The sequence below is a fragment of the Seriola aureovittata genome, chromosome 18 (genome assembly GCF_021018895.1).
Source record: "Seriola aureovittata isolate HTS-2021-v1 ecotype China chromosome 18, ASM2101889v1, whole genome shotgun sequence".
NCBI lineage: Eukaryota > Metazoa > Chordata > Actinopteri > Carangiformes > Carangidae > Seriola > Seriola aureovittata.
In genome coordinates this window covers 19904399-19932073 of record NC_079381.1, presented here as the reverse complement: position 1 = coordinate 19932073, position 27675 = coordinate 19904399, and the positions used below count along the sequence as shown (strand labels likewise).

Here is a 27675-nt window from a genome sequence, read left to right as displayed (position 1 = left end):
TATGCCAGGATTTATCAAGCAGTATATGTTCTTCACCTGTGGAAACCTTCAGCAAGTGTGGGTTTGTGTGGGTTGATTTGTTTATCCACTCTTTCAAATACTCTCCACTCACATGCAGCCTGATCAAATCTGACTTTGGTTCTCAGAAATATTTTCGCTCATTCGGGCCGTGAAAATTACAATTTACACATTTCCCAGAACAGCAGTTTCTGGCTTCAACATATCCGTTTTCAGCAGCATGCCTTCAGATTACACAGCTTCATCTTCTAAGAAAGTATTTGTCTTAACTTGATTGTGTTTTCCGGGTAATTCACTCCATCCCTCTGGATACTCTATACCAGCTGTACCATAGGATTATCACCCCACACCGTGCAGAGGGACCACTAGAGGGCCCACTTGCACAAATATCTGCAAGGACAAAGAGGAAAAGGAAAGGCACCGCAGCCATTAGCATTTACTGCATTTATGTTAAATAGATTTTCAAATACAAAATAAATGAAGAATTACTCAGACAACCAAGTTTAATCATGGAGGATCCTCTGCCACCTGTAAAAGTATCATTACTGACTTACACCCACGTATGATGTTAGTGGCTACACCCAGGGAACATCTTTCTGTTGTTTGCTCAAGATTTCCCACCACATTAATCCTGTCACTCAGCTGATAAATCAACTGTTCATAAGTAAGCGTATAATTTACACTGGGGGAGGGTGAGGTGCGGAGGAACTGATGTCCAGGATGATTTTTTTTCTCATCATACAGGTTGCTATGCCTTACTAGTGGAGGATGATGGGCCTCCATGCAGTGGCTGCAGTACTGAGGGCGGGAAAAGTACCTCCAACTCCTCTGCATGTTTTTTTTTTTACTGTTTACTGTTGATATTGTCTATTTTAAAAGACATTAGGATTGAACATCAGTGAAAGATAAAGTAGTAAAAGACACTTTTCTATGTAGTAAAGATGCAAACACAACACTCTTAGGCCTCTATTAAGGAAACTGTACATATTAAATTAGTCAGTTCATTAAAAATGCAGCAATTCGCACAACAAGAGACTGTTTTTAGATTATACAGTTGTATGCAAAAGCTATCAAAGCTTGCAAACACTTTTTTGTGGCAGCTGAGTGTCTTTCTGTTCTTGAGTGATGCATTTTCACATGCTCCTACTGCAGTTCTAAGATATTTTAGTCTGTCCTGCTATCGAAGCATGTTAAAGATCTACCCACAGATGTTCAGTGATCTTCAGGTCAAGGGAACGTGAGGGATTTTCCAAAAGCTTCAGCTTGTAGTTCATGCTGAATTGCGAGGTCTTGCTTTAGATCATTGCCCTCCTGTGGAAATCAGTGTCTTTTCAGTTTCCCCCTCTTGACTGACTGCAGGACGTCTCTGCCTCTGTAATGCACAGTGGATCAGTGCACCACCTCGCCTGTGTCAGCTGAACCTTCCTGCACCTCCTGTGCAATCACATTGTTTTGTCTTTGCTTTGCCTTTGTGCCCGGCGGACCTGCAGCTTATCTCAAAGTGTCCTTCGTGTTCCACATGTTGTCTTGACTTTCACAGTTCCTCTTGACTGCTTCTTCTGAACGGATGTCTTTTCATAGCCTCCGCCGCTTCGTATGCATCAGTTAGCTTCAGCTCCAGCTCCACGGTCAGCTGCTTAGAGGAGGCGGTGAGTGGTGAGTGTAACCATTTAATACCATATCAGTTCTGGAAATCAGCTGACGATCCTAAATGACAATTATTGACTTGCCCGGTGAGTCAGTTAAGTTCTCAGACTTTACAGGTAGCAGAGAGCACACACACAACCACAACTATTACAGAAAACACACATTCTGCCTAAACTGACTTAAAAGTATAAACTCACACAACAAGTTTACAATCAACAGCACATCCTTCCCTGTTAAGCCTCAGCTCCATACGCAGTGAACCTCAAAAAAGCTTCCGCCTTTTAGACTCACTATCTACCACATTATATCACAGTACACTGAGCTCCAGAGAGTAAACAAACTGGTGAGTGCTGGGCCCATTACACACGGTCAGTCCCTGACCTAGTGTTGACAATCTGACGTCTCAACACCCGAGAAAGCGTTGACATTCAGATAGAGCCGGTGTGTGAAATTGCTGCTCACCGCTCCCGATACGCGGCCTCAACACTGCTGTCAGCATCAGTGGCTCTTTTTGGGGTCTCTAACTAAATGAGATTTATTAATGTAATGAAAAGTGATTTAACTATACATCCTCCCGTATACTTAGCCATGCTAGCAGCACTGTTCAAGTGACGAGACTGTTGGTCCACCAATTTGTTTCAGAGTAAAATATCTCAACACCTAATGGATGGATTGCCATGAATTAGATCGCAGACATTAATATTCACCATAGGATGAATTGAAATGACTTTTCATCAGCTTATAATTTAAATTTGCTCCATTTTTTTTTTTTTTTTATCATATACCTCCATGCTAACACGCTAAACTGAGATGGAGGTCATGGTGACATTAGCTCAAAGCCCCTGTGTGCCAAAGTACAGCCTGAGCAGAGCTGCTGGCATGAAACATCTTTGCACAGCCACCAGTCACTTCACTTACCATGATCGGACATGGCTGAGCGGGCATTTTCTTGGGTTAGAGGTGTCGTCAGTGCACATAATTACTTTGCAGGTGACTGGACCGTCTGAATGACTGATAGGTAACTGAAACATAACCCCTCCCTGCACCTGGCTAATTGAAACACACGCCTCAGTAAGCTGGAACTGATCTTTGCTGCTTGTTTAAAGTCCATTTCCACCTCATCCGTCCAACTGAATCCACTTTTGGAATAAATGTGAGGTCATCCAGTTGCTGAATCACATTTTCATTTAAAGTCTCTGACACCTTGTTTTAAGTAGTTTGGCTCAGACGGTGAGACAGCACTCGATATAAATTTTAAATACAGCAACGTCATCATTATTTTAAACCACTTCCCACAGTTCACTGAAAGGACTTTAAGGACTTCAGAAGAACTTTACCTGGACAGGAGTTTTAGTTATTAATAGCTGAAGTTCAAAGATAGAAACAGCAGTCTGCAGTTGGGTTCAGTGCCCTTTCAATATATGGTAAAGGAGTGATTATTTGAGTCAACAGTGGTCTCACACTTACGTGGCACTCATGTACATATCACCTACGTGGGATCATTATTACACTAAATTCTTCTTTTTTTCTTTGTCTTTGTCTGTTTTTGGAAAATACTTAAAATGTGAGTGGAACAAGTGTCAAGTCAGTGTCAATGTATTTTACTTGTTTTACTGAAGTTGCTGAATCACATTTTCATTGAAAGTCTCTGACACTTGTTTTAAGTAGTCCGGCTCAGACAATGACACGGCACTTGATATAAATTTTAAATACAGCGATACGTGTTGTCATCATTATTTAACTGCGCGGTCCGAGCTGTCTGACTCACTCCATTCTCAGAGGATGTTTTCAGACTGGTATCTTGTGGCCTGGGAGCTTCTGGGCTGACATTAAAAGGCTAAAACTGCTTGAAGTAAATGTCATATGGCCAGTGTCATGCCCCCAGGGTCACCTCTCTCACCTCCTGTCTTTTTTCTCTTGGCTACAAAAAGGCTCTTTTCAAATGGCGAATCCAAAGATGTTTTATTCACATCCTAAATGACATGAAAAAATAGCAAAGAAAAAAAGAAAATTAGTGACTAAAACTAATGACTTTCCAATTAAATTGAACTGCTGAACTTCGTGGTTAGTTAGAAAATGTTAGCATGCTAACATGCTAGGCTAAAATGGTGAACACATTAAACATAATATCAGCATGTTTTCTGCTAGCATGGCTGTTGACACGTTTTGTTATTGCAAATTATATTTTTGATTTCACACCAGAATTTCCTTCTCTTCAAACTGTAAAAACAGTCACTTAAGATTTTCATTTTGTACTGTTATTTTTCAGTTTTACTAATTACCTACCTGATTAAGCGTCAGTAACAAAATAATGACATCATAATGACAACAACAGTAAGTAAATGACTTTACTAATCGTCAGCAGCGTTTCTTTTTCACAAACATGGTTTCTATACACTTGACTGTACAGTTTTAATTCACATTGTTTTTTTCGAGGAAACCCCAGGTCAAAGAGAAAGAGCAGTGAACATCAGACATTAACTGTGCGACGCCCAGTTTGACTGTGGTTTCTTTTGTTGTTCACAGACATTCATGAAAATGCTACTGCTTCTAACTCTCCACTGGAGGGCGCCGTTTCCTGATGGTGATGAAAGGAGGTTAAAGAAAAGCAACTGACCTCCTGTTCTGTGGACGTTGCAATTGAAAAAAAACCCCAAAACAACATACATCCTCTCTTCAGCTGCAGGAGCTTTAAATCTGATACAACAAACGTTCACTGTTTTTTGAAGCACAAGCCTGAAACTGACCCAAAATAAAAGTCTTGACCCTGCTCTCTTCTGACAAGAGACTGTTGGAGTTTACTAAGAAATACTCTGAATTAATCGAAGTGATACTTTGTGTGAATTCCCATTACAAAATAAGTAACTGTTGTCTATGAGGCACTGGGATTTAAAATTATTTACACAGACATAATAATGAGTTTTTATTCATTCAAAGTGCAATTTGTCGAGGTTAAGTGTGGATTATAGGATTACCTAACAAATACACGCTCTGACCCTAAGAACTAAGTTTTAATTGTTTATTATTAATTTATAATTTTTTTGTTTTAAAATATATTGTACTTGTTTACTTGCTGTATTTATATTTTATTTTATTTCTACTTAAAAGGAGAAGATGAAGAGTGGATTCAACTGGACACTATCAGGAGCGTTCATGATCATTGAGAAACTGTTAGCAACAGTGGTATCACGTAGTTAAAAAAAACATCAGGAAGTCACTTAAAATTTGATTTTCATCGTATTCATTTGTGCAGCTGTTTTCTTTCATTTCAACCAATCACAAACAAATAAAGTCTTCAACAAAATCCTTGAGTACACTTTTGTAATGCTTTATAATGCTGCTATGAAAATTTACAATAAATTTTTGATTGTGCATATCATTAACCATGTACTGCCTGTTACAGTAAACATTAAAAAAAACCAGAAAAACCAAATACCATTTCACTTTAGAAATGATTTGTTTGCTCACTGGAGGGGCAGTCAAAGTAAAACTAAGAGAATACCAAAGGATTTTGATCCTCAAAGCAAAAACACTGTGAGAGAAACCCACATAATCTATCAACTTTTGTAGACCACAAGTGGGTTAGAGCACATTGCTGATCTTAGGGCTGATAAAAGTTAAGGTGGGGAAATTTACACACGAGAAAAACATGAGTAGGCAGGCATTTACTTGTTAAGCGGAAATTGGTTTCCTGTGGCAAAGATCTTTAATGTTCTCTTTCTAATTTTGATTATTGCTTTTGAATGAAAATGTTTGATCCTCTCTCAGTTCCTCTTTTTTGAAAACCTCTACGTGTTTGAGGTTGGTAAAAAATTCCCCAAAAAAGTCTTCTTCTCCTTCACGTCTGATCGGTTGACCTTTTAAACTGCAGCACACATCGAGAACGACACGGGCAGAGGGCAAACAAAGATGAAGGTCATAGAAAAATAACAGAGGTTCAAACTTTGCAACACAGCTGGTGGGGCGTTCGAGTACAGTCTTAAGATTGAAATCATGATAAGCAACGTTAATGACATTCTTTAGGCTCAGTAACTGAAGTCAGTGAGGTGTGAACTCAACTTCCTGTGTGTTTACAGCTCAGCCCTGAAGGAGGAACATGCACCAAAAAGTACAAATAGTTTCTCCCTCCTGAAATACATATGACAACACGTACAGTACATGAACTTGCTGTGCACTCTTGTTGTAGTTCCTGCTGTTTGGGGTCACTTTCCTAACCAAGCACAGGTGCAGCCTGCTCTTACACACCTCCCACTGCTCCAAGAGCACAACCGCCAGCTTGTCCAGTTAAGCAAGGGGTTCCCTCACATGTCCTTAACAATATAAAATCATTGTAGGACCTTTCCTGTAGACAATGATGAAAGACGTCTCTTAAATTCAAGATTATTATGTGAAGCTCATGTAAAACAGGGAAGTTCAGATCAGGCCTAAAGTGATTAACAGGGTTTTTAAGGACTTTTAGAGGAACTTTACTTGGACAGAAGTTTAAGTTATTAATAGCTGAAGTTCAACGTTAAAAACGGCAGTTGAGAAAACAACCTTGAGATCTGTTTAGTAGTCGATCACATCACATGAGTTATTCATGTTTTTTGAAGCTGTGGACGTTACTGTGAAAATTATAAAGAGTTGAGAGAAATTATAAAGAGTTGAGAGAAAACACAAAAATACAGATTTTTCACTAAAAGTCAAACGAGTCAAGCCACGTAAAAATATACTGCACTTTGAATCATTTTTTTTTTTTAAATTACATCTGCTCTTTCTGCTCTATTCAAAATGTAAGACTATGAATATTTAAATGTTTTTTGCTTCAAAAGTTTTATTGCTGGAAACAAGAGGTGGGAGACTGGACCATGATTAGCTTTCAAACTGATGTCAGAAAATGCCTGTACTTACTCGTCTTAAACTCAGATTTAATGTCAGCACAGAGGGACTTTCTCCTTCAGCAGACGACTGTGAAAACATCCCTCTGGTGTCAAACTGTCAAACAATCAGTCTGCACAGTGAAGGTCAAAAATCCCAGGGAAGTAACAATAAGCACAGAAACATCTCTGAGTTAATATATGGTCAAAAATCTTTTTTGTTTGGGCTTGAAGTTGCAGATACTCCCAAGTAATCACTGATAGTTTTCAGCTTCATGGAAGCATGTGACAGGGGAAGGAAGGGAAGATCTCGGCAAGAAAACAGACCGTTTGAGACTCTAATCTTTTTTTGCTAAAAGTGCAACTTTCTATGAATTCAGAGTTCAGTGCCCTTTCAAGACATCGTAAAGGAGAGGGGTTACTATTTACTAGTTACTATTTGAGTCATAAGTGGTTCTTTGTGGTTTTTTCTGTTTTTTAAAAACAGTTCAAATGTGACTTGAACAAAGGTCGATCCCCCATCCACTCAAAAATTTATTTTACTTATTGTTGCTTCAGGTTGATGTTTGACTGTCACAGTGCAGAATGATGCAGTTTGCACATTCATAGTGTAGCATAATTTAAATGTCGTAAAACATGTCTGGATGGGATCTTTAACTTCAATGTGTTTGATTTTTCTTACTATTCTGAAAAACAATTAAATAATTTATATATTAGCTACTGGAGAAATGTTCTGTAGTGTATTAGAAAATCCTTTAAACAATCCTCCACAGAGATTTTCATTAAAACAAAACAAAATAATGTTTTTTTTTAATGTTTTGAAAATGCCTTTTAAATAATTTGGCTGAAAATAGAATAACTTAATACAATACAATTTACAATAATACAATTACAAAAAATACAAAGGCAATTATGATGCAATTATATTCAGGTTAACCACCTACATTTAAAATAACTGTGACTATTCTCCTGGAGCGGGAGCACTCGACAGTGTGTACTCGCACTACAGAGATGATAGGTGCATTCGACCACAGTTCATTCAGTTGTAGAAACGGTTGAAGAAGCAGGTCTGTACTCTGAAACATTTCTTAAACAAATGACTCCTCCACTGATTCAAAATGACACATTTCCCAATCATGTCTGTCTGCCTGAGTGGTGCAATTAGTGATTTCAAAATGATAACAACACTCAGTTCTTTGGAAGCAAAAACAGCTTGAAGAATTCCTGGATGCACTATAAATAAAATCACGTATATTTCTGCTTTGAGTCACAGAGGCATCCTCATTCATTCAAACAGTCCTTTGCATCATTACTTTAACAGTCATTTCTTTTGGTTTGTATGTCAGAATAACTCTTATTTGAAATGCTACAGTCTCATATGCTGAGCAGCTCTATTTGTGGAAAGAAGAAGTACAAAGAAGACAACAGTTTTTCTTCAGACTCCAGGGGACCTTCTGTCTTTATGTGAGTCCTACGAGCTGTGTCTGAATGCGTCACCGCCCCTCAACACCCTGAGCATATAACTCCCTAAAACATTTCCTCCTTGTTCATTCTCATGTGTGCTGCTTCTGTGTACATCATGACTGTGCTGTGACTGGCAGCAGGTTGTGGGTGAGAGATTGTCTCAAAAACTCACTGTGTGGGCTTCATGGTCTCTCAGTCTATCAGTCTGTCCCAGGAGTCATGGTTGCTCGTGGATCTCAGTTTGATTTTTTCAAATCAAAATGTTCTTCTTGTGCAGGCCATTCACATCTTTTCATCCTTGGTAAGTGGGCTATTCATTATTTCTTTTTTTTAAGCAGTTAATTAATCGCCACAGTTTTCGGATTGAATTAAAACCATTATGAAATGCAGTCATTAACTGCTGTATTCAGTATTAAAGCTACTTTCTGCTTTTGTTCACATTGAAGGTGTGATTCTTGCTTACTACACTACAGCCTGCTCTCATGTTCACGCATTTTCAGGTAGGCTCACTACGGTTTGGTTTCATCTTCAGTTGTCACGCTGCTGCTCAAAGTGCCTCTAAAATAAAATGTGGTATCATGATAGTGAGAGTTGTTTTTCCATAGTGAGACACAGAATTCTGGTGAAAACGATTCTTTGAGGATATCGATCTAAAGTTTCACACACATATTCATATTATGTTCCAGTGAGTTGCAAGTCAAAGAAAATTCTTTCCGACTATCAGCACTGTCAGCTTCAACCAGGTAATGAAATACATCTGACTCATCCCAAGCTGAATCACCAGCTGTAAAATCAGATTAGAGATTTGTTTCTTTACTCATAATCATTACTGTAGCTGCCTCTCTTTCAGATGGCGTCCATGATTTAAACTGTTTTGGTAAATATATTGATCGTGGTTCAAAAACGTGTGTGTGGAGACCTGGAAATCACACATCTAAAAAAACGTACACACTCATCATACAACAGTGAGTTCTACATTTCCTCCTTTTTAGCTTATAAATCCTTTAAATTACACATATTGATGATGTTTCAGCTGATTCTTCAAAGTGTTTCGCTTTCTAGACACTCACAGTGCAAAGCATACAAGAACATCTCTACACTCTCTGAAAGCGTTCTTGTATTTGCGAGACAAGACATGACAGCTGAGGTCTTCGAAAACAGCGAGTCAAGAAACTGCACAAAAGCAGTTTTCAGGGCTTCACCAAATAGCATATGTAAGTCTATTAAAATGAATTTCTATGAGCAAGTTTCTTTCAATGTATTTCTTTTTGATGATCAACCTTAATATAGGTAAAAAAAATGTATATTTCAGTGCGATGTGGTCCTCCAGATAAAGTCTCCTTCAGCCGCCAGTTTGGAAAACTCAGTGTGACTGTGAGCTGGCAAGAAAATGACCAAAATGTCATTGAGTTTTACTCTGTGAGATATAAAGCAGTGGGCAGCCTGTTATGGAACGAGGTCAGTATTAATCACCTGCTTAAAACAAAACACTTTGTGTGCGGCTAACATGCTCACAACTACAAGGCTGGTGATTAGCAGGTATAATGCTAACCGTACTCACTCCATGCTACTGTTTGCCAATAAGCACTGAACACAAAGCACAGCTGAGGTTGATGGGAGTGCCATTGTTTTGCTGGTATTTTGTCATAAACTTTGAGTGGATCAACTGAAATGTTACCTGATTATAGCAGTTGAATTGAGGGATCACCAAAGTGACTACAGTTCATCCCGAGGGCTCCATGAACGTCTGTACCAAATTTCATTGCATGACAATTAACTCTTTGTAAACCTCATAGTGGCTGTTACTTGAGGAAACAAATGAAAAGGAAGCATCGTCTGGAAGCCATAAATGTCCATGTGCCAATCTATCACGTATATGTTGAGATATTTATTATTATTATCTATTATTGATATTTACAAGCCGAACTCAAGATCAGGGTTATTATCTCAAACTTTAACTTGCTCCCTGTCGCTGAGGACATCTTAAAGGTGCCTTTATACTTTTAAAAAAAGTGGAATGCCCCTTTAAACCTTTCGCTTTTCAGAGGTGTCTTTGTCTGTGGCTTTTTATTCTGCTGCACTCAGGTCTCTATTTTACACAAGAGAGCAATGAGATCAGCTGATTAATTAAATATGTGGTCTAGTCATTCATTTCTATGTTGTTCACAGCGTCCAGTGCAATCCCAAAACGCAGGGAGATGTACAGTGAAGAATCTCAACTCCTCACTGGTGTACAGTGTACAGATACAGTGTGTCACAAATGAAAAATGTTCACAGTGCCCATGGAGTCAAACCTACACTGTCCCATCAGGTTAGTTTGTTTCTATTTTATCATTTTAAACTAAATATGGCATCAAAAATAAGCTGTTTCTATATATTTGGTTAACTGTGGTGAAGTAATAATCATATTTATCAAGCAACTACCAACGAAATGTTGTTTAAAAAGTGTTTCGACTCTTTTAGTTAAGTTAAAGCTGAAATAATTTTTCTTATCCTCTTTCAGAACTGACAACTCAGCCCGTCGATGTCAGCCTCACAGATACTGACTTTGGAGAGAAAATAGGCAAAAGGCTGCTTTCTTTAAACTGGAAGGTATTTTTTTATTTATTTTTTTGTATCTTCTCACATTTTCCATCATTAGAAATTTATTATGGGGAATATATCTTCTATGGAGCCATAACTGATGTTAGCAGGATAATTAAAGGACCCTGTGTGTTAGTTTTCTGCAGTAGGGCTGTATGACGGCTTCTGCGTGACAGTTGGTAAAACGTCAGGAGAGCGTCCGTGTGAACGGATGAACACTGCTCAGCCTGAGATCAGACTGATTCTCTCCTACTCATCTTATCATCTCAACATCAGCGCTGTCAACAACGCCAGCACCTCCCCAGCTTTGAGCCTCACAATACCACAGCGAGAGGACGTTCCCAGTGAGTTCTCACTTAAGTTCAGTGATTTTTTTCCAACATTTAATCACACATCTTGTCTTCTAACTTTGAGCATGAGTGTTTTTAGTGCCTGAAAAGCTGAAAAACTATTGGCGTATTTCCGACAGTATTGCCGACAGAGTTATAAGAGCTTTAAAAGAATGATCATACATTTGTATTGACAGGTATTGCAGATGGGAAGATGAAAATTACAGTCCACAGCAATACATCTTTTACTGTCTCTTGGAAAGATGATCTCATCAAAACTTATGTCTGCTATTGTGTGGAGTGGAGGAAAAATGGGCATAAAACAAACTACAAGTCCTTTTACCAGAATGAAGAAAACAACAGGACCTTATCTCTTATAGGAGGTGTGTAAATATTAACACTGTGTTTATGATCTGTTGATATTTGAGCTTTTCCTTTTTAATTGATTTCTAAAAATTCTGTTTTCGCTTTGTTATTATGGAGTATCGAGGGTAGACTGATGATTAATTTAAATGACTTTAGCAAAAGGCTGGAACATAACAACATGTGATTCAGTTTCCTGCCTCTGAGATAATCCATTTTGGTTTTTTGAAATAACCAGAGCCTCTGGAGCCTTACAAGAGATACAGCATCACTCTGCACACACGACCAGAGAAGGAGACTTGCAACATGAAGTATATCAACAACAGTGAGAGCACCTATGGGAGAACCCAGTTCTATTTCAAGGAAGGATGTAAGTGAAAGTCTCTCTACCTTTCCAATATGTCTTTGTTTGATTGTATAATACTATTGCTTCAGTCCATCGCCCCATTAGCAACTCTATACGGTTGTAATGCCCACCCAGATAGCAGACACATTTGGGCCTAATCTGGGCCACTTGTGGTTCTTACAGCTCAGTTACGACAGTGGAAATTGCAGTGTAGGCCAGACGTGGCCCAAATATACAAGCTAGGTCTGACTTTGGTTATAAGGCTGTAAAGCTCATTGATAAGAAAACCAATCTGTTGTAAAAACAAATTAAAGAATTGGACAAATTGAAATTCTGACCTGATGATGGTAATGAAGAGCCAGAGGATCACCAAAGTTCACAAAGACTGTGAATGTCTGCATCAGAACAGTCCACCCAGCAATTGTTGAGATATTTAAAATATCAACCAGCTGGTGGCGCTAGAGGAAAAGTCAAGGGGATCACCAAAGTCATTGGAGTTCATTCTCTGGGGATCAAGAATGAGCATAATTTCATGGAAATCCCTCCAATAGTTGTTGAGATATTTCAGTCTGAACCAAAGTGGTTGAACGACCAACACTGCAAGTTTCTTCTTATCCTGTCCGTAACAAAACAGTCTGACTCCTTGATATTGTGTCTGCACAGCTCCTGTCAGTGCGCCCACAAACATCAGCACCTACAACGTGACGCTGGACTCAGTGGGGCTGCAGTGGTTGTCCATCCAGGAGGACGACCTCAGAGGTTTCCTGCTGGGTTACATAATCCACTACGTAGAGAACGACCAAAGGGGGACAAGTACAGAGAAAAGTCAGTAACATCCACCCTAAACCAACTTCTATACTTGTTGTTTTTGTTTATCAATAAATAGAAATCATAGATTCAACTGTAAAGTTCAGCAGAAACGTCAATGGGTTAAGATACATAAAGTGCATTTCCTGTCCGCCAGCTGGTTTGTTTATCACTGTCTCAGTCTCTAGAGGTTTCTGAAGAAAATAGTCAGACTGAAATTCAGATGCAGACGGACTTTATAGCCACAGTCACCACAACATTAACTGTTGGTCTATGGCTTCAATAATCTGATAGAGGATCTGATGGTTTGGCTGACACGGCTGTGAAATCTGAGCCTATGGACATCCTTTCGGGGCATCGTGTGGCGTAGTGGTCTAAGCAGGCGCCCCATGTGTAGAGGCCACAGTCCTCGCTGCAGTTGGCCCCGGTTCGAGTCCCGCATCGGATGGCCCTCGCTGCATGTCATACCCCCTCTCTCTGCCTCCCCATTTCCTGTCTCTCTCTACTATCCTGCCCAATAAAGGCACAAAAGCCCCAAAAAATATACTTAAAAAAAAAATCCTTTCATGTTGGCTGACCAATCCTGTTTAACTATATAACCTATTCTTGTTATTATATCTAAATGCTATAGTTAGCCAGCCAATGTAAAGGGATTGACATGTAGGGTTACATGAGCACCAGTCTGTTAACATGGCTAAAAACTATTTTTGAAATAATGTTGTATTATTTGGAAATTCAACAGGTGGGTCCAAGTTGCATTGGTAATATGTTGACAACTGTCACTCTTTGATAGCAGATGTTACAGTGGATCCGGAGTTTGATACCTATGAATTGGGGGATCTCAAAGAAGACACAGCATACCAGGTGCAGATATCAGGTTTCACTCTGGTGGGAGCAGGAGTTCGAAGCACACCATACGTCTTTAAAACAAATCAGCAAGGTTATATCAATCCAACACCTTTTAAAAATTTTTATAAAATACATTTTCTGATATTTCCATTCGCATCAGATTCTAAAGATTAATCTTTCTTCCATTTTTTCCTTGCATAGGATATTTTGATGTTAACCGAGCAGGTCTCATCACTATCTTTGTTGTTGCGGCCGCTGTGCTGATATTTGGATCTCCAATAATAAAAAGGTACAATATTTAAGAAACTATGTCGAATGCACAAACTCACTAATTCTTAACATGATAAAATATATCTACTTTGCATGTACTCTACTCAACTCTATCTACTTCATCTAGAGCAAAAGTCATTCTTTGGCCCAGCATACCTAACCCTGAAAATAGTAATGCAATGCAGAAAATAGAAAGACCCTGTGAAATGGTAAGTGTCCATTTGTGCTTTTAGTAAATGTACCACCAGATTTACTCTTTACATTGTGGAAGCCAAACAAAACCTCAAACTTCCAGCTACCGTGACAGTAAATTGGGTTAATTCTGCTTGAACTCAATCATACAAACTTACACTCCTTGGTGGCCAAAGAACACTGTCTGGCTTTGCAATCCCTGCACCCAATGCAATCTCAGTCCATACTTGTTCTCATCTGTGGTTCCCCAATGGTGGAACAAGCTACCGAACGCTATCAGAGCTCTTATCTTCAAGAATCTCTTGAAGACTCATCTCATTCTGAGAGCACTTCCTCTCCTAACACATTTAACACCTTAACGTGTCTAGCTTGCTCTTACTATGAACTTTCAGTTCACTTCTTTACTCAATCTCCTTGCATTTACTGAATAGAAATATTTAGTATTTAATCCAAAGTCTCCAACTGCACTGAAGCTTTAGTGAAATCCCTGACTTGTGCGTCACTTTGGATAAAAGCGTCTTCCAAATGAATGTAACGTAAAAGTAATGAGCCCTACAAGAGGCAATACTGCAAAATTCCTATAGCTGCAGTTTAAGCTGATGACATGAGGATTTAACTTATATAATACTGTCAGAAGTATGTTGTTAAAGCTTGTGAAATTAGTATATTAAGGAATTTTTTCACTATTTCTATTTCGCACAGGAACTGCTAGAGTCCATCAGCGCTCTGAAGGTAGTGGAGTGGGATACAAATAGTCTTGAGATAGTTGAGAAAGAGGCTGTTCTTACTAGCATGTTACCGCTTTTCCACAACTCAGAAGATGAGGTTGACTCACCAGAAACGACTGGTAACTGGATCCAGAGAGACTCAGAGGATGAAACTGAAGATAGCCTTCCTCATGATACCAGCGACACATTCTCAAATGTAGAACAGACAAACTTCCAGAGTTCTTCGATTGCCTTTTCAAGTGGATATACAACAATGGAAATGTTTCAGCAGGTGAGGCCTCAGGCCTCCCAAGCATATACAGCCGTCACTCCAGCCATGGAAAGTGATCCAGAGGACATTCATGAGGCTGTGGTGAAGTCAGGATTGGCCTATTTAAGACAATTTAGTACCAGCCCAATCTTGGGCAGCGAGGAGATGACCACGATTTCGTGACAACAGGTTGGGACTGGACTGCAGAGCAGGAAGAGGCAGGAACACGGCCTGAACCACTGTCCATTGTCTCAGTTCTTCATGGCAGGCCAGAGGTGGACTATGAGAGTTTGCTGGTTGTTGTGGGTCAACAGCATTGACTCAGTCTTAAATCATGAATAACGATACTACAAGTACATTTATCTCAGTGTTTATGTCAACTGCCAAAATTGCTGAAGTGTATTATAAAGATGGAAGTCCAGTTTCACTTCTTAAGATAGTTTGTTTTTCTTCTTAGCTGCCTTCTTCACATACTTGTGATCTCTGCTCATTTATGTAAATGCACATTACATTTCAGTATCTCAAATTCCATGTGTAAATGTGAATACCTCACAATGCCCTCATTTACAGGCCATGATTGACCCAATAAACACAATTGTATCAACGTAATCTTTGCAATGCAGTTGCTCCACTCAGATTTCCTCGTCAGATCTCAGTCAGCCTTTTTATTGCGTATATTCAGTTATCTTGTTTGCAACACCAGGCGCCCGTAAGAGCAAGCATAAAAAAAGACTGAGACAGCCGTTCTAGCACCTCTGTGAGGCTGTGAGATAAGTCCTAACGTCTTCGTGATGAAATAGTCATGATGACAATGATAACGCAAGCATTTAGCAGGTACACACATAGCCAGAGGCAGTCACCCTTCTACTGAAAGATTAAAAGATTGAGATAAAGTGACACTGAAAAACATAATTGGCATGCACTGTTCTCTATTCCATTTTTTTATAGAGCAGACTCTGTGGTTTTGAAACATATTTTAAATATTAAAATTAATGAAAATGTCATGGTAAAAAAAATCAGGTTCCCTTAACCTAGCATTGTGGCAGACTCTTTTGGGGCAATCATTGCAATTAGGCACATTCAGTAGCTCTTTAAAAGACTTCTACACTTCTCAACCGGCTCTTCTTGAGTAAACTCAGATGATGATGTTTAGTTTGATTAAGATCAGGACTCGTAGGAGGAAGCCACCTCAGAAAGGAAAACTGTTGTTTTCTTCTCATCCTTTCTTCGCTGTACAGTATGTTTTGGGAGGAGCTATGGCCTCTGACTGAGACACAGTTCTCGGACACTGGGAAGTGCTCCAGAATGCCTTGATGATCTTATCTCATTGTCCCCTGCCCCCATTCAAGGCTCCCTGTGCTAGATGAAACAAAGCAACCTCATAACATAACTGAGCCTCGTCCATGTTTCACAGTGGGGATGATGTTCTTTCCTTTGAAAGCTTCATCTTCTCTTCTGTGAACACAGAGCTGACATGACGTCACCAAAAAGCTCTAATTTTCTTTCATGTGTCCAAAGGGACAGTCTCCCAGAAGACTTGTGGCTGGACGGCATGACACAACACAGGGACTAAAACATTCGAATGAAAAGTCTCTTTATTGAGTGTTTTTGGAAACAGATCAGATAGATTTTTAGATTCAAACTGAAGAAGATCAGATATATACATCCAAGGTCTTCAAAAACAGTGTTAGCAAATCTTTGCATCAAGCGCCCAGTCCCCCCAGGAGTAAACCATGGAGTTTTTAAGTATTTACCATACGTAGTGGATAAAGGGGTATAAAATATAAAAATCTTCACATACTATCAGTCGTGTTGGAAATGCTTTTTTTTTTTTTTTTTTTTAACTGAACTTTATCACAGGTTGACCACTTCAAACTGAAGACGTGTCCACATACAAAACAAAGAAAAAAAATACTGTGAAATCTGATTTTTAAAATCAGTAAAGTGGAATTTGGCCACGACAAAGACAGCAATAACGTCTCCTTTTAAAAATAAAGCTTTTAAAGTATAACAAGCTTTCATAGGAACTGATCTGAATCTGGGGCCAGTTTACAGATACATTTTCTTGATACATCACTCAACACTGGCTTTGTTAACACCAAAAATGACAGAAATGAATGTTAAAAAACAAACTAATCCACAGAAGTCCCATGAAGGTTCGACCTATTCCGCTATTAATCACTACAGACAGCTGACAATACTTTAATATAACATCTCAGTTTCAGCAATTCAACATCCATAACAATAAATTCACGGTAGCATCTGTCAATAAGTCTCCGTATTTTATTAGAATATTCTGTACAATCTATGTCTAGGCACTTTTTGACCCTTCTGTGCTTACGAGCAGTACGTTGACCTCTGACATATCTTGTTCAGCCGCTTTAGACTTTATGAGCATCTTAACTTCCTCCAGAAATATGAGCCGACAGACATTCTGCACACCACCATCATTTTACAGTATAGGACTGTTTTGTAGCTATAAAACAGTTAATAGTTTTTTTCTCTCACAGCATTACAACAATAACAGGAGAAAGAACATGATTCATTGTGATCTTGTTGCAACATCTAGCAATCAGAAAAATATATATATAAAAAAGAAGAAAAAAAAAAGCAAGTACATGTACAGGACATAAACAGGAAATAAAACCATGTGTTCATGTTGACCAAATGACCATACATATTGCAGCACATGGCAGTTCCCAGATGGAGGAAAATGGTGCAAAACAGGAAATAAAGTCTTTCAGAGACCTTGTAGTTATAATTTTCCTTCAACAGCACACAAAAGGCATATGAGCATTTCAGTAACAAAAGAAATCGCTGTTTTCCCACCATTTTTATTAGACCCTGAACATGTACTAACATGTATTTAATGTATTAAACATGTAATATACCATTTGCTTCACTCAAATAAGCAAACGGAATACAGGAAGTTGCCGTCTCAACCACACCAAGGTCACAGCAGCAAAATTAGTACAACACTTAGACGCGACACACCCTCACTGTGACCCCACTGTGTCATAAAATAAATGTCTTCCTTTTTAAGGAATATTTCAGCTGCCTAATAAAAGAAAACTGGTTGAGTTGGTAAAAGAACGTTGTTTTAACTGGAGGGTCCTGGATAACATCATAATCTTTGTCATTTTCCAATACATATTTGTGACGTTTTGACAAATGCAACCGATACCACAGACAGTATCACGTACTTGTCTGGGCAGCTCTACCGTCTCTGAAAACAGTTGCTATATGATATATGAAAGGCCATATAAGAAACCTATGATTCAAGTGGAGGCTCTAAAGACACTTACAATTACAGAATATTAAAGAATTTCTTTAAAATCAAACTCTGCTGCTCTTAATCCACTCCCCAGACTGAAATCGCAGCCAGGCAGAAGCCGATACAGATCGACGTGACCGGATAATAAAGTTTTACTGAAGTTTCAAATGTGTTAGATTTATAACACTTAAATGCTGCCTGAGGAAGTGTGCAAAACTTGAAATGTGATGCAATCCCGAGTAACTGCCAGCCCCGGCCTGTTTTCTGTTCTGTTTTTGCTTGTACAGTGGAGCGAAGATTAATTGTTTTAACCACGTGTCTGCACTCAACAGCTCTGCTCCTTTTTGCTTTTGTGATACCTCTGATTATTTTACAGCTCTACTTTTCCACTGATTCTCATACACCACAGGTATGGAGGCCTTGAGTGGTAATAATGATTAGGTCTCTCTACCACTGAAAACCACTGCAGACATAATTTAAGAGTATTTATTACCGTTAATGCAGATTGTTGCAGTATATTGATTTTTGCAATATTCGGACAAAAACATATTTTATGTCTTACATACTTTGACATAAACAATGACATTCTCAGAGGCTTATAAAGCTTTTTGACTATTAAAGCGTACAGTCACGATGTCACTGGAGGAATGGAGGGAAACATTTTGGTCTTTTTAAAATCTGAAGTTAAAACGCAGTTCTCAGTACAAACTCTTCCTGTGGGACTTCTGCTTGGTTCTGCCTCGACTTTTTTTTTTTTTTTTTTTTTTTTTTTTAAATGACTTTTCTAAGATACATTATTGATCCTGTGGTGACAGACTGTGACGATGCTCAGCAGCTGGTTATGGCCCGCGCATGTTTCTGAACCGCTGGTCCAGATGTCTAGCGCTTTAGTATCTCCATGGAAACAAGACAAGTGCTTGAGTTCTTCAACATAAACTATTGGAGGACACTGGAGAATATGTACAGTATCATGCAGCCCAGTTCAGTTGCCTTGAAACAAACCGACTTGATTCTCATCAGTTGTTGTTCAGGCGCCGATTCCACTGTTCGGTACTTTCTGTCTTGTATTGCTGTGTTACATTAAAAGTCCCAGCATCTTCGACTGGCCTGTTAAACAGAAGACGTGGGGCCACCTCCACAGTGCTCACTTCCTCTTTAGTTGGGACACTGACAATGAGCCAAATTACAGGATCCATGTTGCCAAGATGGTTCTTTATCAAAAGGATATTGAACAAAAATAAGATTGCACCACAGGAGATGACGATGATGATGATGATGATGATGATGGGAAAAAACAAAATGCTGTAAGTGGTTTTCCTGTGTTTATGAATTTATACGCACGCAATGGGTGTTGAGATCGTTTGATAGATCAGGATTTAGTTTCTATAATCTCGTAGCAGTCACTTGGTGCTGTCTGCACCCACAGTGGCATCCTCCTTACTGTGAGTCACATAGCTGCCGTTGTGCTGGACGCAGGGTGATAGTGTCATGTCCTCACTGGGTGTTGCTGAGTCCTCTCTGTCACTTTCATAGTCGTCCTTTTCTCTGTCGTAGTCCCTTCCCACCTGAAAGAACAACGATCGAACCCGGTCAGACAAAACTTGTCCAAAATAAGAGTGAAAGGAAAAATACTTGATACATATTTATTATTTTGAAAGGAAATAAAAATTTGAAATTGGTTTAATTTTTACATTTCCATGGCTAAATTTAAGCTCACACCTGATTAGTTTGATTATGACAGTAATTCATAAACAACAGATCTGGGGCAAAGACTCATAGATTAGAAGTACTTGATTAATCCCAAAGGGAAATTGCAAAAGTACAAATTTAAAAAACACACAAGAAGCAAAACAAACACTGTAAGGACATTCTGTGGTAGATAAGAAACAATAAAAGCATTCATAACTGAAATCTTAACTAGAGCTGAACTAAAACTGAAAAACTAGGACCATACTTAAAAGGCCTAGTAGTATTCTGTACATGGTTAGTGAAGTAACTATGAAAGTTAAGGTGCAAGTTTCCTGGATTTCTCACCATGATCTTAGGGACAGAACTCAAGACGATTAAATCAATGACACTTCTTATTTTATGACATTATTTTCATATCTATTTGATTCAGCTCTGATCCGATCTTTATCTAAGTCTCGAAGGTAGACAAAAACAATGTGATTAAGCTTATATCACAAAAACAATTATAATCTTTTGTGTCTTCGTTAAACACACATTAAACATTCACAGTGCAGCTGGAGAAAGAACGTATGAACTCTTGGATTTAATAACGGGTAGAACTTCTCTTGGCGGCAATAACCTCACAAGAGCTTCTGGCAGCTGCTGATCAGACCTCGGACGTTTCTTCCAACAGAACTGCTTCAGCTCAGAAGTATTCTTTAGGACGTTTGGTGTTGAGCGGCTCAAACTCAGGTCATTCAACAGCATCTCTACTTTATTAAGGTCTGGGCCACTCCAACAGAGTTTGGTGAAAACCTCCAAGACGCACTGGAAAATCAATTGGCAATATACAACCACTAGAAGCTTAGTCAGCTCCGCAGCTTCATGTATTGTATAGTGGATTTAGTCATATTTTGGGTAAAAGTATTGAGTGGGAAACACTGGCAGTAGAGATGGATAGCATAGGTTGATTAATTATGCTGTAGCAGACGATTAGGATGTTACTATGGAAGCTTACACTACTATACTCTATTTTTAAGCTACTGTCTACAAGGGGGGGGTGTTTGTTTTAAAAAAAAAAAGAAAAGAAAAAGAAAACAGATCTGGCGTTGAGCTTTCTGCAACATTTTGCAAAGTTTGCAGCAGTTTCTGAGAAGAACAATTGTTCTGCCATCATATGGCGAACGAGTTTTCTGATTGTTATCACCAGGGAAGATCAAGTGTGACAAATCTGAAACGTGACACCTTTCCTCTCGGGGCTATCACCTCTGTGCAATCTTCACAGTAAAAGAAGGAGTAGAGTAGGAGGAGTAGGTTGGTGTTCGTTCATTGTGGTTTGATACTGGAGCTACATTCAGCAAAGAAACAAGATTACTGGGGGGCAATTTATTTGTGGACGGGAAACCGGAGATGTGCAGACAGGCAGCTGGTCAACGATACGCTCAAACTGATGTTTGAATAGAGGTCGGTACATTTGAACTGAAACAGTGATAAGATCTGATTTGATCATATTTTCAGAGTTAAAAAAGATGACTTTCATGTCAGCATAATAATTAATATCTATCATTGAAAAGCCTGAATAATTTAACAGAAATATGATCTTGAAGCTACATACACAAGTTTGTTGATTTATGTGTGTTACACATGGCACACTCTTAATTATTCAAGACAGAATCATGATGCCTCTAAAAATTGAGGTGGTAGATACTATGGACGGTATAACACGCAGGATATTTTGGAAATCAGGGGCAGGGTCGTCCTTCTGACCGAGCTTCTGGATGAACTTCACTGCTGGCATTCCTGGTTTGACATGATCTAGTTCTTTTTCTCTTTCAGATTCTTATCATCCTTTGAAACATTTATAGGATTATTTATTTGATTACTGCAACTGTCTACACTTTCCGCACTGCTCTGCAGGCGTTCTTTAAATTTCTGTACAGTTTGGATAATTGCACTGCAATGTGTAAAATTATCAGTTTCCATCATTCAGCACTGTCCACTCTTTTTTGTTTTATACAAGAACTGCACAGCAAAATATGTTACTTACCTCGATGTGTTGAAAATTTCTCCTTCTTCCAAACTGAAAATTAAGCGCCTGCTGCTGCACTTTGGCTGACACCTCTTTTCCCATTCTTCTCTTGCAATATTTACAACCGATCCGCTAGATTATATTTTATACTCACTACTTATTTTGGTTTGTAGATATTTTAGCGAGGAGCAGAAATTAAGTGACCGCACACACGATTGATCCAACAACGTACTGTACATACTGTTTGCTGATACTCTTTAATAAAGACCAGTACGACCATAGCAGCTCATTTCATTTGTGTAATTGATTCGTGTGTGTTTGCAGGTTACAGTCTTTCTTTCATTGATGCAAAAATAACACAGGCTTTACTTTAAGAGCCCCGTGTGTCGCATCTCATCTAATTTATGTCCAGACCTGCAAGTTGCACAGAATTACGATTTATCTTTTCAAAGGTGTTTCACCATATTTTTTAAATAATGACAAAGCAGGAGCAGAACATTCTGAATGACATATTATTTGAGTTTACTTTTTGAATTTAAAAACTTGTATTTAATTCACTGTTCAAATGCTCCACTGAGCTGTGCTGTAAAATACAACGGCATTATTGATAATTAACGAAGACGATGATTAAGGAGATTGCTCACAAAATGCATCAGCTGGCAGTTGTATCGAGCACTTGTGCCACAGGAAAGAGGAAATCAAGGTCACTGATAATGTCTTCCTCCGACCAAAGTAGGGAAACGCTGAAGGAGGGAGCTCCTTCCACTCCTCTGCTTTTTACAACACTGCCAGATTCCTTATTTTCCTCCTCGTGCCTGACAAGTGTTTTAGAGCAACAAAGCTCGGCTCATTATATTATCAGTGGTGTGACAGCTTTATTTTCCAACTCGGTGAGGAGAGACCGATCAGCAGATTCTATATCAGCGAGTATCAGAACAAAGTGTGTGTTTTTCACTGAGGTTTCCCACGGTGTTATCCTTAATTACCTTCACTGGCTTGGCCTTGCTCTTTATCCTGTCCTCGTCTTTGCGGCTCCTCTTCCTGGATGTGGAGCGGTCCTTTCTTTCCCTGCTGCGCTCCCTCCTCTTGTCTTTCTTACCCCTGAAAGAAACCAACGTAAACAAAGCGACAGTGAGAACCAGTAACAACCTTCAAGACACCAGATAAGCCTAAACCCTGATATATACTGTGCACACAGTAAATCACAGGACAAACACCGGAACCTCAAAGGGCTCAGAGCTTCAGAACATCTCAAACCAGTGTAGCAGGATGACATCTAATGGATTTACCTTTTCAGTGAGGGTGATCTTGCTTTCCTCCGAGGGCTCCTGGATCGATCTTTACTCCTCCTCCTGTGGCCCCTGACGACAACACATTAAATGGATTAAGTGCAGTCTTGGAGACAGTGTGAGCTACAAACAATACAAGCAACAGTGTGTCAAGAAAAATATATTAGGGGTCAAAATCCATTGCTGTATTATAGATGAAACACCTCATATAAGGTTTAGTAGATACTACAGTCAATAGGAGCCAATCTCAGGCAGCTACTAGGCTTATTAAGAACCTGGTGACCCCTACTGCAAGGTGCAGGAATAACACCATGGCACCAGAGTGGTTTAGTTTTAGATTTAGTCTTCTTAATAACACAGTACCTAAATTATTGCAGGACTGTAGCATCTTAAATTAAACGACAGCAGCAGATGGTGCCTCACAGCCAGTTTGGCCCCAGGCCACTAAACAGCATTTGGACTTGTTATAAAGTAAAACTGATCATTTGGAGACTGATGCCTCATATGTTGTTTGTTTGTTACCTAGAGCGACTTCGACTGTGTTTCCTGTCTTTGGAGCGAGAGCGCCTCCTGTGGCTGCTTCGGGAGCTGCGGGAGTCATTCCCAGGCCACGACCTCTGCGACGGTCTACTCCAACATGAGGAAAGAAGAAAAAAAAAAGTCACTATCATCATATGATCACAGCATCAAGAGTGAAATCTGAAAACGCTTAAGTATTAAGTGGGAACCTGTGTTTCGATCGGGATCTTTTCCTGCGCGTTCTCGAGTGTGAACGGGAGCGGGAACGTGAGCGGGACCTGCGAGTCCTTCTGGACCGGCTGGACGATCGCGTCTTTATGTCCGCTACAGCAAGAGCAGCAAACTCAGCATCAGAATACAACACAACTTCTTTGTTTTATCATTAAATCTCGATGCATAAAGCAAATGAAAATGTGTCACCTGGTTCTATGGCGGCAGCGATGGTGGACTGGGCCTCCCTCACCCTCTTCATCACACTTTCTAGCTCCTTAGCAGCAGCCTGTGGCGTCAGCTCTGGTGGTTTCACTATTGCGTTATTGGAATGATTCACCCTGAAAGACATGAAACAATGTCAGCTGACACAAACAAGTTATTTTAAGTAAATGGGTTTTTCCATTTAAAATGTCTGATGCAGGATTTGACTGAAGAATAATCTTTGAACAAACAATACACACTTCAGAGGTCTGTCCCCGAACATGACTCCATTGAAGGTCAGGGCTCTGGCGACGGAGTCCTGCTCAACAAACTCTACGAAGGCGAAACGTGTCGGCTGCGTCTCATCTCCGGCCATTCGCACAAACTTCACATCTCCCACCTGCTTGAAGAACTCCAGCAGCTGCTCTGCTGTGGTGGTCTGTGGGAAATAAAATGCACAAAAAAAATGTATGCATAACATTCGCAAGTACAGAATGTAAAGGTTTGATTTCCTGTCTGAACCAGACTGGGGCTGCTGATTGATTAGGATTGCCTCCAGTTTGCTTAAACCCCAGTAAACAGGTTGGAGGTTACAGCCTTAAGAGTGTATCTGGTAGATTTAACATCATGTTACCTGTGAGTTTAAGTTGCCAACATAGACCGTCCTCCTGATTTCATCGATTTTTGAGGGATCCACATTCCCCATGAGGGGGGGCTGGGACTGCACTGACGCTGCGGGGTCAAGACTGGCCGACATCCGATTCACTACTGGAAGGTTGAGCTGAAAGTGGCAAACACACACTGGTTTTACTTACACGACAGAGGATTACACGGACGACATGGCAACAGGAGAGTTACAAGATGCTGACTCACATTCTGAAGCGGAGCTGGAGTAGGGATTGGTAGCAGTCCCCCGCCAGGAATCAGACTGGGTACTGGAGTGGCAGGTGCCAAAAGTGACAAGGCCTTGGCCTCCTCTGGGATTTTCCCTGCAGGACAGAGGCAGATATTAGTGAAGGCAATAGAGGGACTCGTCTCTGTTTCCTCTATGTCTGCACAATTAGCCCACTGTATTCTAGAGAGAAAGAGAGCATACACTTCCCCATCCAGCCTACAAGTGTGCTACTGTCTACTCATGGTATACTGGAGACCGAGCATCCTTACTTTGCTTTTATTACATTATTCTTCTCAGTCAATCTGAATTATTATTTTCAATCAAGTGCAAAAATCTTAACTTTTTTTTTCACAAACAAAAGAACACTGATTTTGTCCTTGGTCTCTTTTCATAGATCAAAAAAAGAAAAAAAAAAAAAACACAATGCAGAGAATGAGTCAACACTTTGATGCATGGGTCACCTGTACTGGAAACATATTGGTCATGAACCATACGATATCAAGCATGGGCGCTTTTCCGTGGGGCGATCGTTTCGCAGTGTTGGAAAGGTGTGCAACACAAGACAACCCCAATGGCTGCATCACTAATAGCACACAGAACATCAGATACAGAAAAGAACAACAATTTTAAGAACTGTAGGAAATGTTAGCCAAGACTTAGCTATAAAAAACAACCAATTTAGGAACTGTGCTCATTCCACTGTGGGTTAAAATCTGCTGAAGGAGAAGGGTAAAGTACAACTAAAAAGAGACAAAATAACTACAAATTCAGTTCATTATAGCTGGAGGCACTGAGCATGAATGACCATTTATGCAATGCGACAAGTTTCCTAGTGCTAAACAAATAACGACGCAAAACATTAATGCATGTGTCACGAATTTCCAGGTTCAGAGAGGAAATGATGTAAAATGGATAAATTCTGTGTTATTATTAAATACTAAACATCCACATCAGAGCTGTAGGGTAGTAATGTGAGGGAAAAACTCCTAAATCACTCCAGATCAAAAGTGCAAATAGAATTTTAAAGATTCTATCTTCAAATGAGGTAAAGGTTTTATTACTGGGTCTCACTTTTATAACGTCTAGCCCCTCACTACATCAACAGGAGAAGGAGACAAGAGAGTAAAGGGTTAGTGATCCTCCTAGCATCCCATGTGTGATACACATCCCACCGGTATGCCGTAGCAACCTGGACAGAATTCAATCACACACAAGCCGCAGCTGTAGCAGAAAGAGAGAGGGGGGTGGGGGTTGGACAATAATCAAAACAACAAACCAAAATAACAAATATAAACACAACGCTAGAGATAAGCAATACTGTAGTTTCTAGATAGAGACAGTAGAGAGTGGACAACATGGGAAAGTATGAAAGGAAACAAACCAAAAGAAAAGAAAAATAAATAAAAAGAGACAAGGTGTCCATCTTGGAAGGTTCAGCGGGCTATTCTCCTGGTCACATTCCCCCTTGAAGGCTGCGTTGGCCCGATCGGGGATAGTGGCTTGGAAAACAATGCCTGACTCAGGCTAGTGTAGTGTAACAGCTGGGCCAGTCTAGTCATCTGATATGCACACATAATCACACAGAAAAAACATACAAAACCAAATTAATAAACTCAGTAGCCATCCAGCACCAAGTCACGTGGACAAAAAGCATCAAGTTAGAGGTGATATCATTTTTGACTGTACACATGGGAACAACAGTGGCACCAAAGGGGAGGGAAAATTTAAAGAAACAGAGCACCAAAAATGAAAGAGAGAAAGGTGATTAAATTAGCTAGAGTTGCCATGGATTTATTTAGTAATTCCCATAAAACAAGTAACATTAATGGTAGTTTCTTATGGTAAATACACAAGCTAATTGTTCCAGAGAATCCAGTCTTTACAGTGAGGCTAACTTTATAAATACAGTATCTTGCAGCTTAAAAAAACAAAACAAAGAAAAACACTCACCATAGCTCTAATGTTTTCTGTATAAAACCACCATGTGACACCAAAGACAAACCTTAGCTGGGCGCTATAGGAAATTAGCTAGCTAGGGATTTAGTGAGGTGATACAACCAGTTACCTGTGTCAAATAATAGTGCACAACTTGCCAATTTTCCATGTGAATAAAAGAAAAATAAAACCCAAGAATTCATCCAAAAAACAACAAAACGACTGAACTGAAGGGGAGCAGGCCATAGAAAGTCCACTGAGACAAGTCAGACATTTCATTATTATGTGTTTGAACGAAACCGGCTGCACTCACCTTCTGCACATGGCACTACTATCAAAGCTCTGTCAATAAAAACAGTATTGGTGAGATGTTGCGCCACACCAACACTGGAAGGGTCTCGGTACTTAATATAGCACACTTTGGACGAGAAAGACAGAGGGGCATTGCTGTGAAAGAGAAAAACAAAGAGGAAAAAAATCGGGTTAGTTAGTTATTACACCCGCGACTGTTTAATTTTAATGTCTAATGTGGAGCCGCAGAAAGGCCGCAGATCCGCGGTGTTGCCTGGCTAGCTGTGCCGCAGAAAGTTGCGCTTACTCGGGCGGGTAGAGCCGCAGCTCCTCGATGTCTCCCAGGAAACCGAACAGAGTGCGCATCTGCTCGCTGCTCACGGCCGAGGACAGGTTGGTGACCTGGACGACAGCGGTCCCCGGTATCCCGCTCATTGTGAAACACTGATAAATACGTTGACAATAATTTAAGATTAGTATTCGTACAATATTTATTTCTCAGTCACCCAGCTCGGTGCTATTACACAGAGCATCCAGGCGGGCGAAGAGAAAGCTATCACTGGCTTCCTCGTATTTTTTTAACAGGGTTGGACAATAAACGTTGAGTCGCACTACCGCCCCCTACAGTGTTGCTCAGCACATTACTACCCAGGGAGTAT

At 39.7% G+C, this 27675-nt stretch overlaps 2 protein-coding genes across 6 annotated transcripts; one reads left to right on the top strand and one right to left on the bottom strand.

Annotated features, from left to right (window-relative positions):
- Window positions 1–579: 579 nt before the first annotated feature.
- Window positions 580–16554, top strand: LOC130186222 (interleukin-31 receptor subunit alpha). 2 transcript variants are annotated; one of them, XM_056403108.1, is made up of 17 exons: window positions 580–1674; window positions 4192–8286; window positions 8432–8485; window positions 8672–8728; window positions 8836–8950; window positions 9048–9199; window positions 9298–9443; window positions 10155–10296; window positions 10489–10577; window positions 10705–10912; window positions 11095–11280; window positions 11499–11630; window positions 12270–12431; window positions 13210–13353; window positions 13464–13551; window positions 13660–13741; window positions 14427–16554. In XM_056403108.1, exons 2-17 carry the CDS (start codon window positions 8205–8207, stop codon window positions 14883–14885), a joined length of 2298 nt encoding a protein of 765 aa, XP_056259083.1. In that variant the 5' UTR covers window positions 580–1674; window positions 4192–8204; the 3' UTR covers window positions 14886–16554. The 2 variants fall into 2 exon arrangements, with proteins under 2 accessions (XP_056259083.1, XP_056259084.1); XM_056403109.1 differs by lacking the exon at window positions 580–1674 and having other exon boundaries at window positions 4009–8286.
- Window positions 16555–16963: 409 nt separating this feature from the next.
- On the bottom strand, window positions 16964–27582 carry srek1 (splicing regulatory glutamine/lysine-rich protein 1). Of its 4 annotated transcripts, none has more exons than XM_056403111.1 (11): window positions 27324–27582; window positions 27039–27172; window positions 24769–24884; window positions 24530–24676; window positions 24156–24334; window positions 23902–24032; window positions 23691–23805; window positions 23485–23589; window positions 22963–23034; window positions 22660–22774; window positions 16964–19541 (listed from the first exon to the last, which is right to left on the bottom strand). In XM_056403111.1, the coding sequence occupies exons 1-11, from the start codon at window positions 27449–27451 to the stop codon at window positions 19377–19379; spliced, it is 1407 nt and encodes a 468-aa protein (XP_056259086.1). In that variant the 5' UTR covers window positions 27452–27582; the 3' UTR covers window positions 16964–19376. The 4 variants fall into 4 exon arrangements, with proteins under 4 accessions (XP_056259086.1, XP_056259087.1, XP_056259088.1 ...); XM_056403112.1 differs by lacking the exon at window positions 27324–27582 and adding an exon at window positions 25252–26349; XM_056403113.1 differs by lacking the exons at window positions 27039–27172; window positions 27324–27582 and adding exons at window positions 25252–25373; window positions 25862–27032.
- Window positions 27583–27675: the final 93 nt, after the last annotated feature.

What these genes read in the sequence shown, in the direction of transcription:
- LOC130186222 (XM_056403108.1), top strand. Translation starts at nt 8,205, where the DNA reads ATGGTTGCTCGTGGATCTCAGTTTGATTTTTTCAAATCAAAATGTTCT. An exon ending in AACCTACACTGTCCCATCAG is followed by an intron (nt 10,297 to 10,488) that starts GTTAGTTTGTTT and finishes ATCCTCTTTCAG; the next exon opens with AACTGACAACTCAGCCCGTC. An exon ending in ACAGCGAGAGGACGTTCCCA is followed by an intron (nt 10,913 to 11,094) that starts GTGAGTTCTCAC and finishes TTGTATTGACAG; the next exon opens with GTATTGCAGATGGGAAGATG.
- srek1 (XM_056403111.1), bottom strand. Translation starts at nt 27,451, where the DNA reads ATGAGCGGGATACCGGGGACCGCTGTCGTCCAGGTCACCAACCTGTCC. An exon ending in CGCTGCCGCCATAGAACCAG is followed by an intron (nt 23,806 to 23,901) that starts GTGACACATTTT and finishes CTCTTGCTGTAG; the next exon opens with CGGACATAAAGACGCGATCG. An exon ending in AGATCCCGATCGAAACACAG is followed by an intron (nt 23,590 to 23,690) that starts GTTCCCACTTAA and finishes ATGTTGGAGTAG; the next exon opens with ACCGTCGCAGAGGTCGTGGC.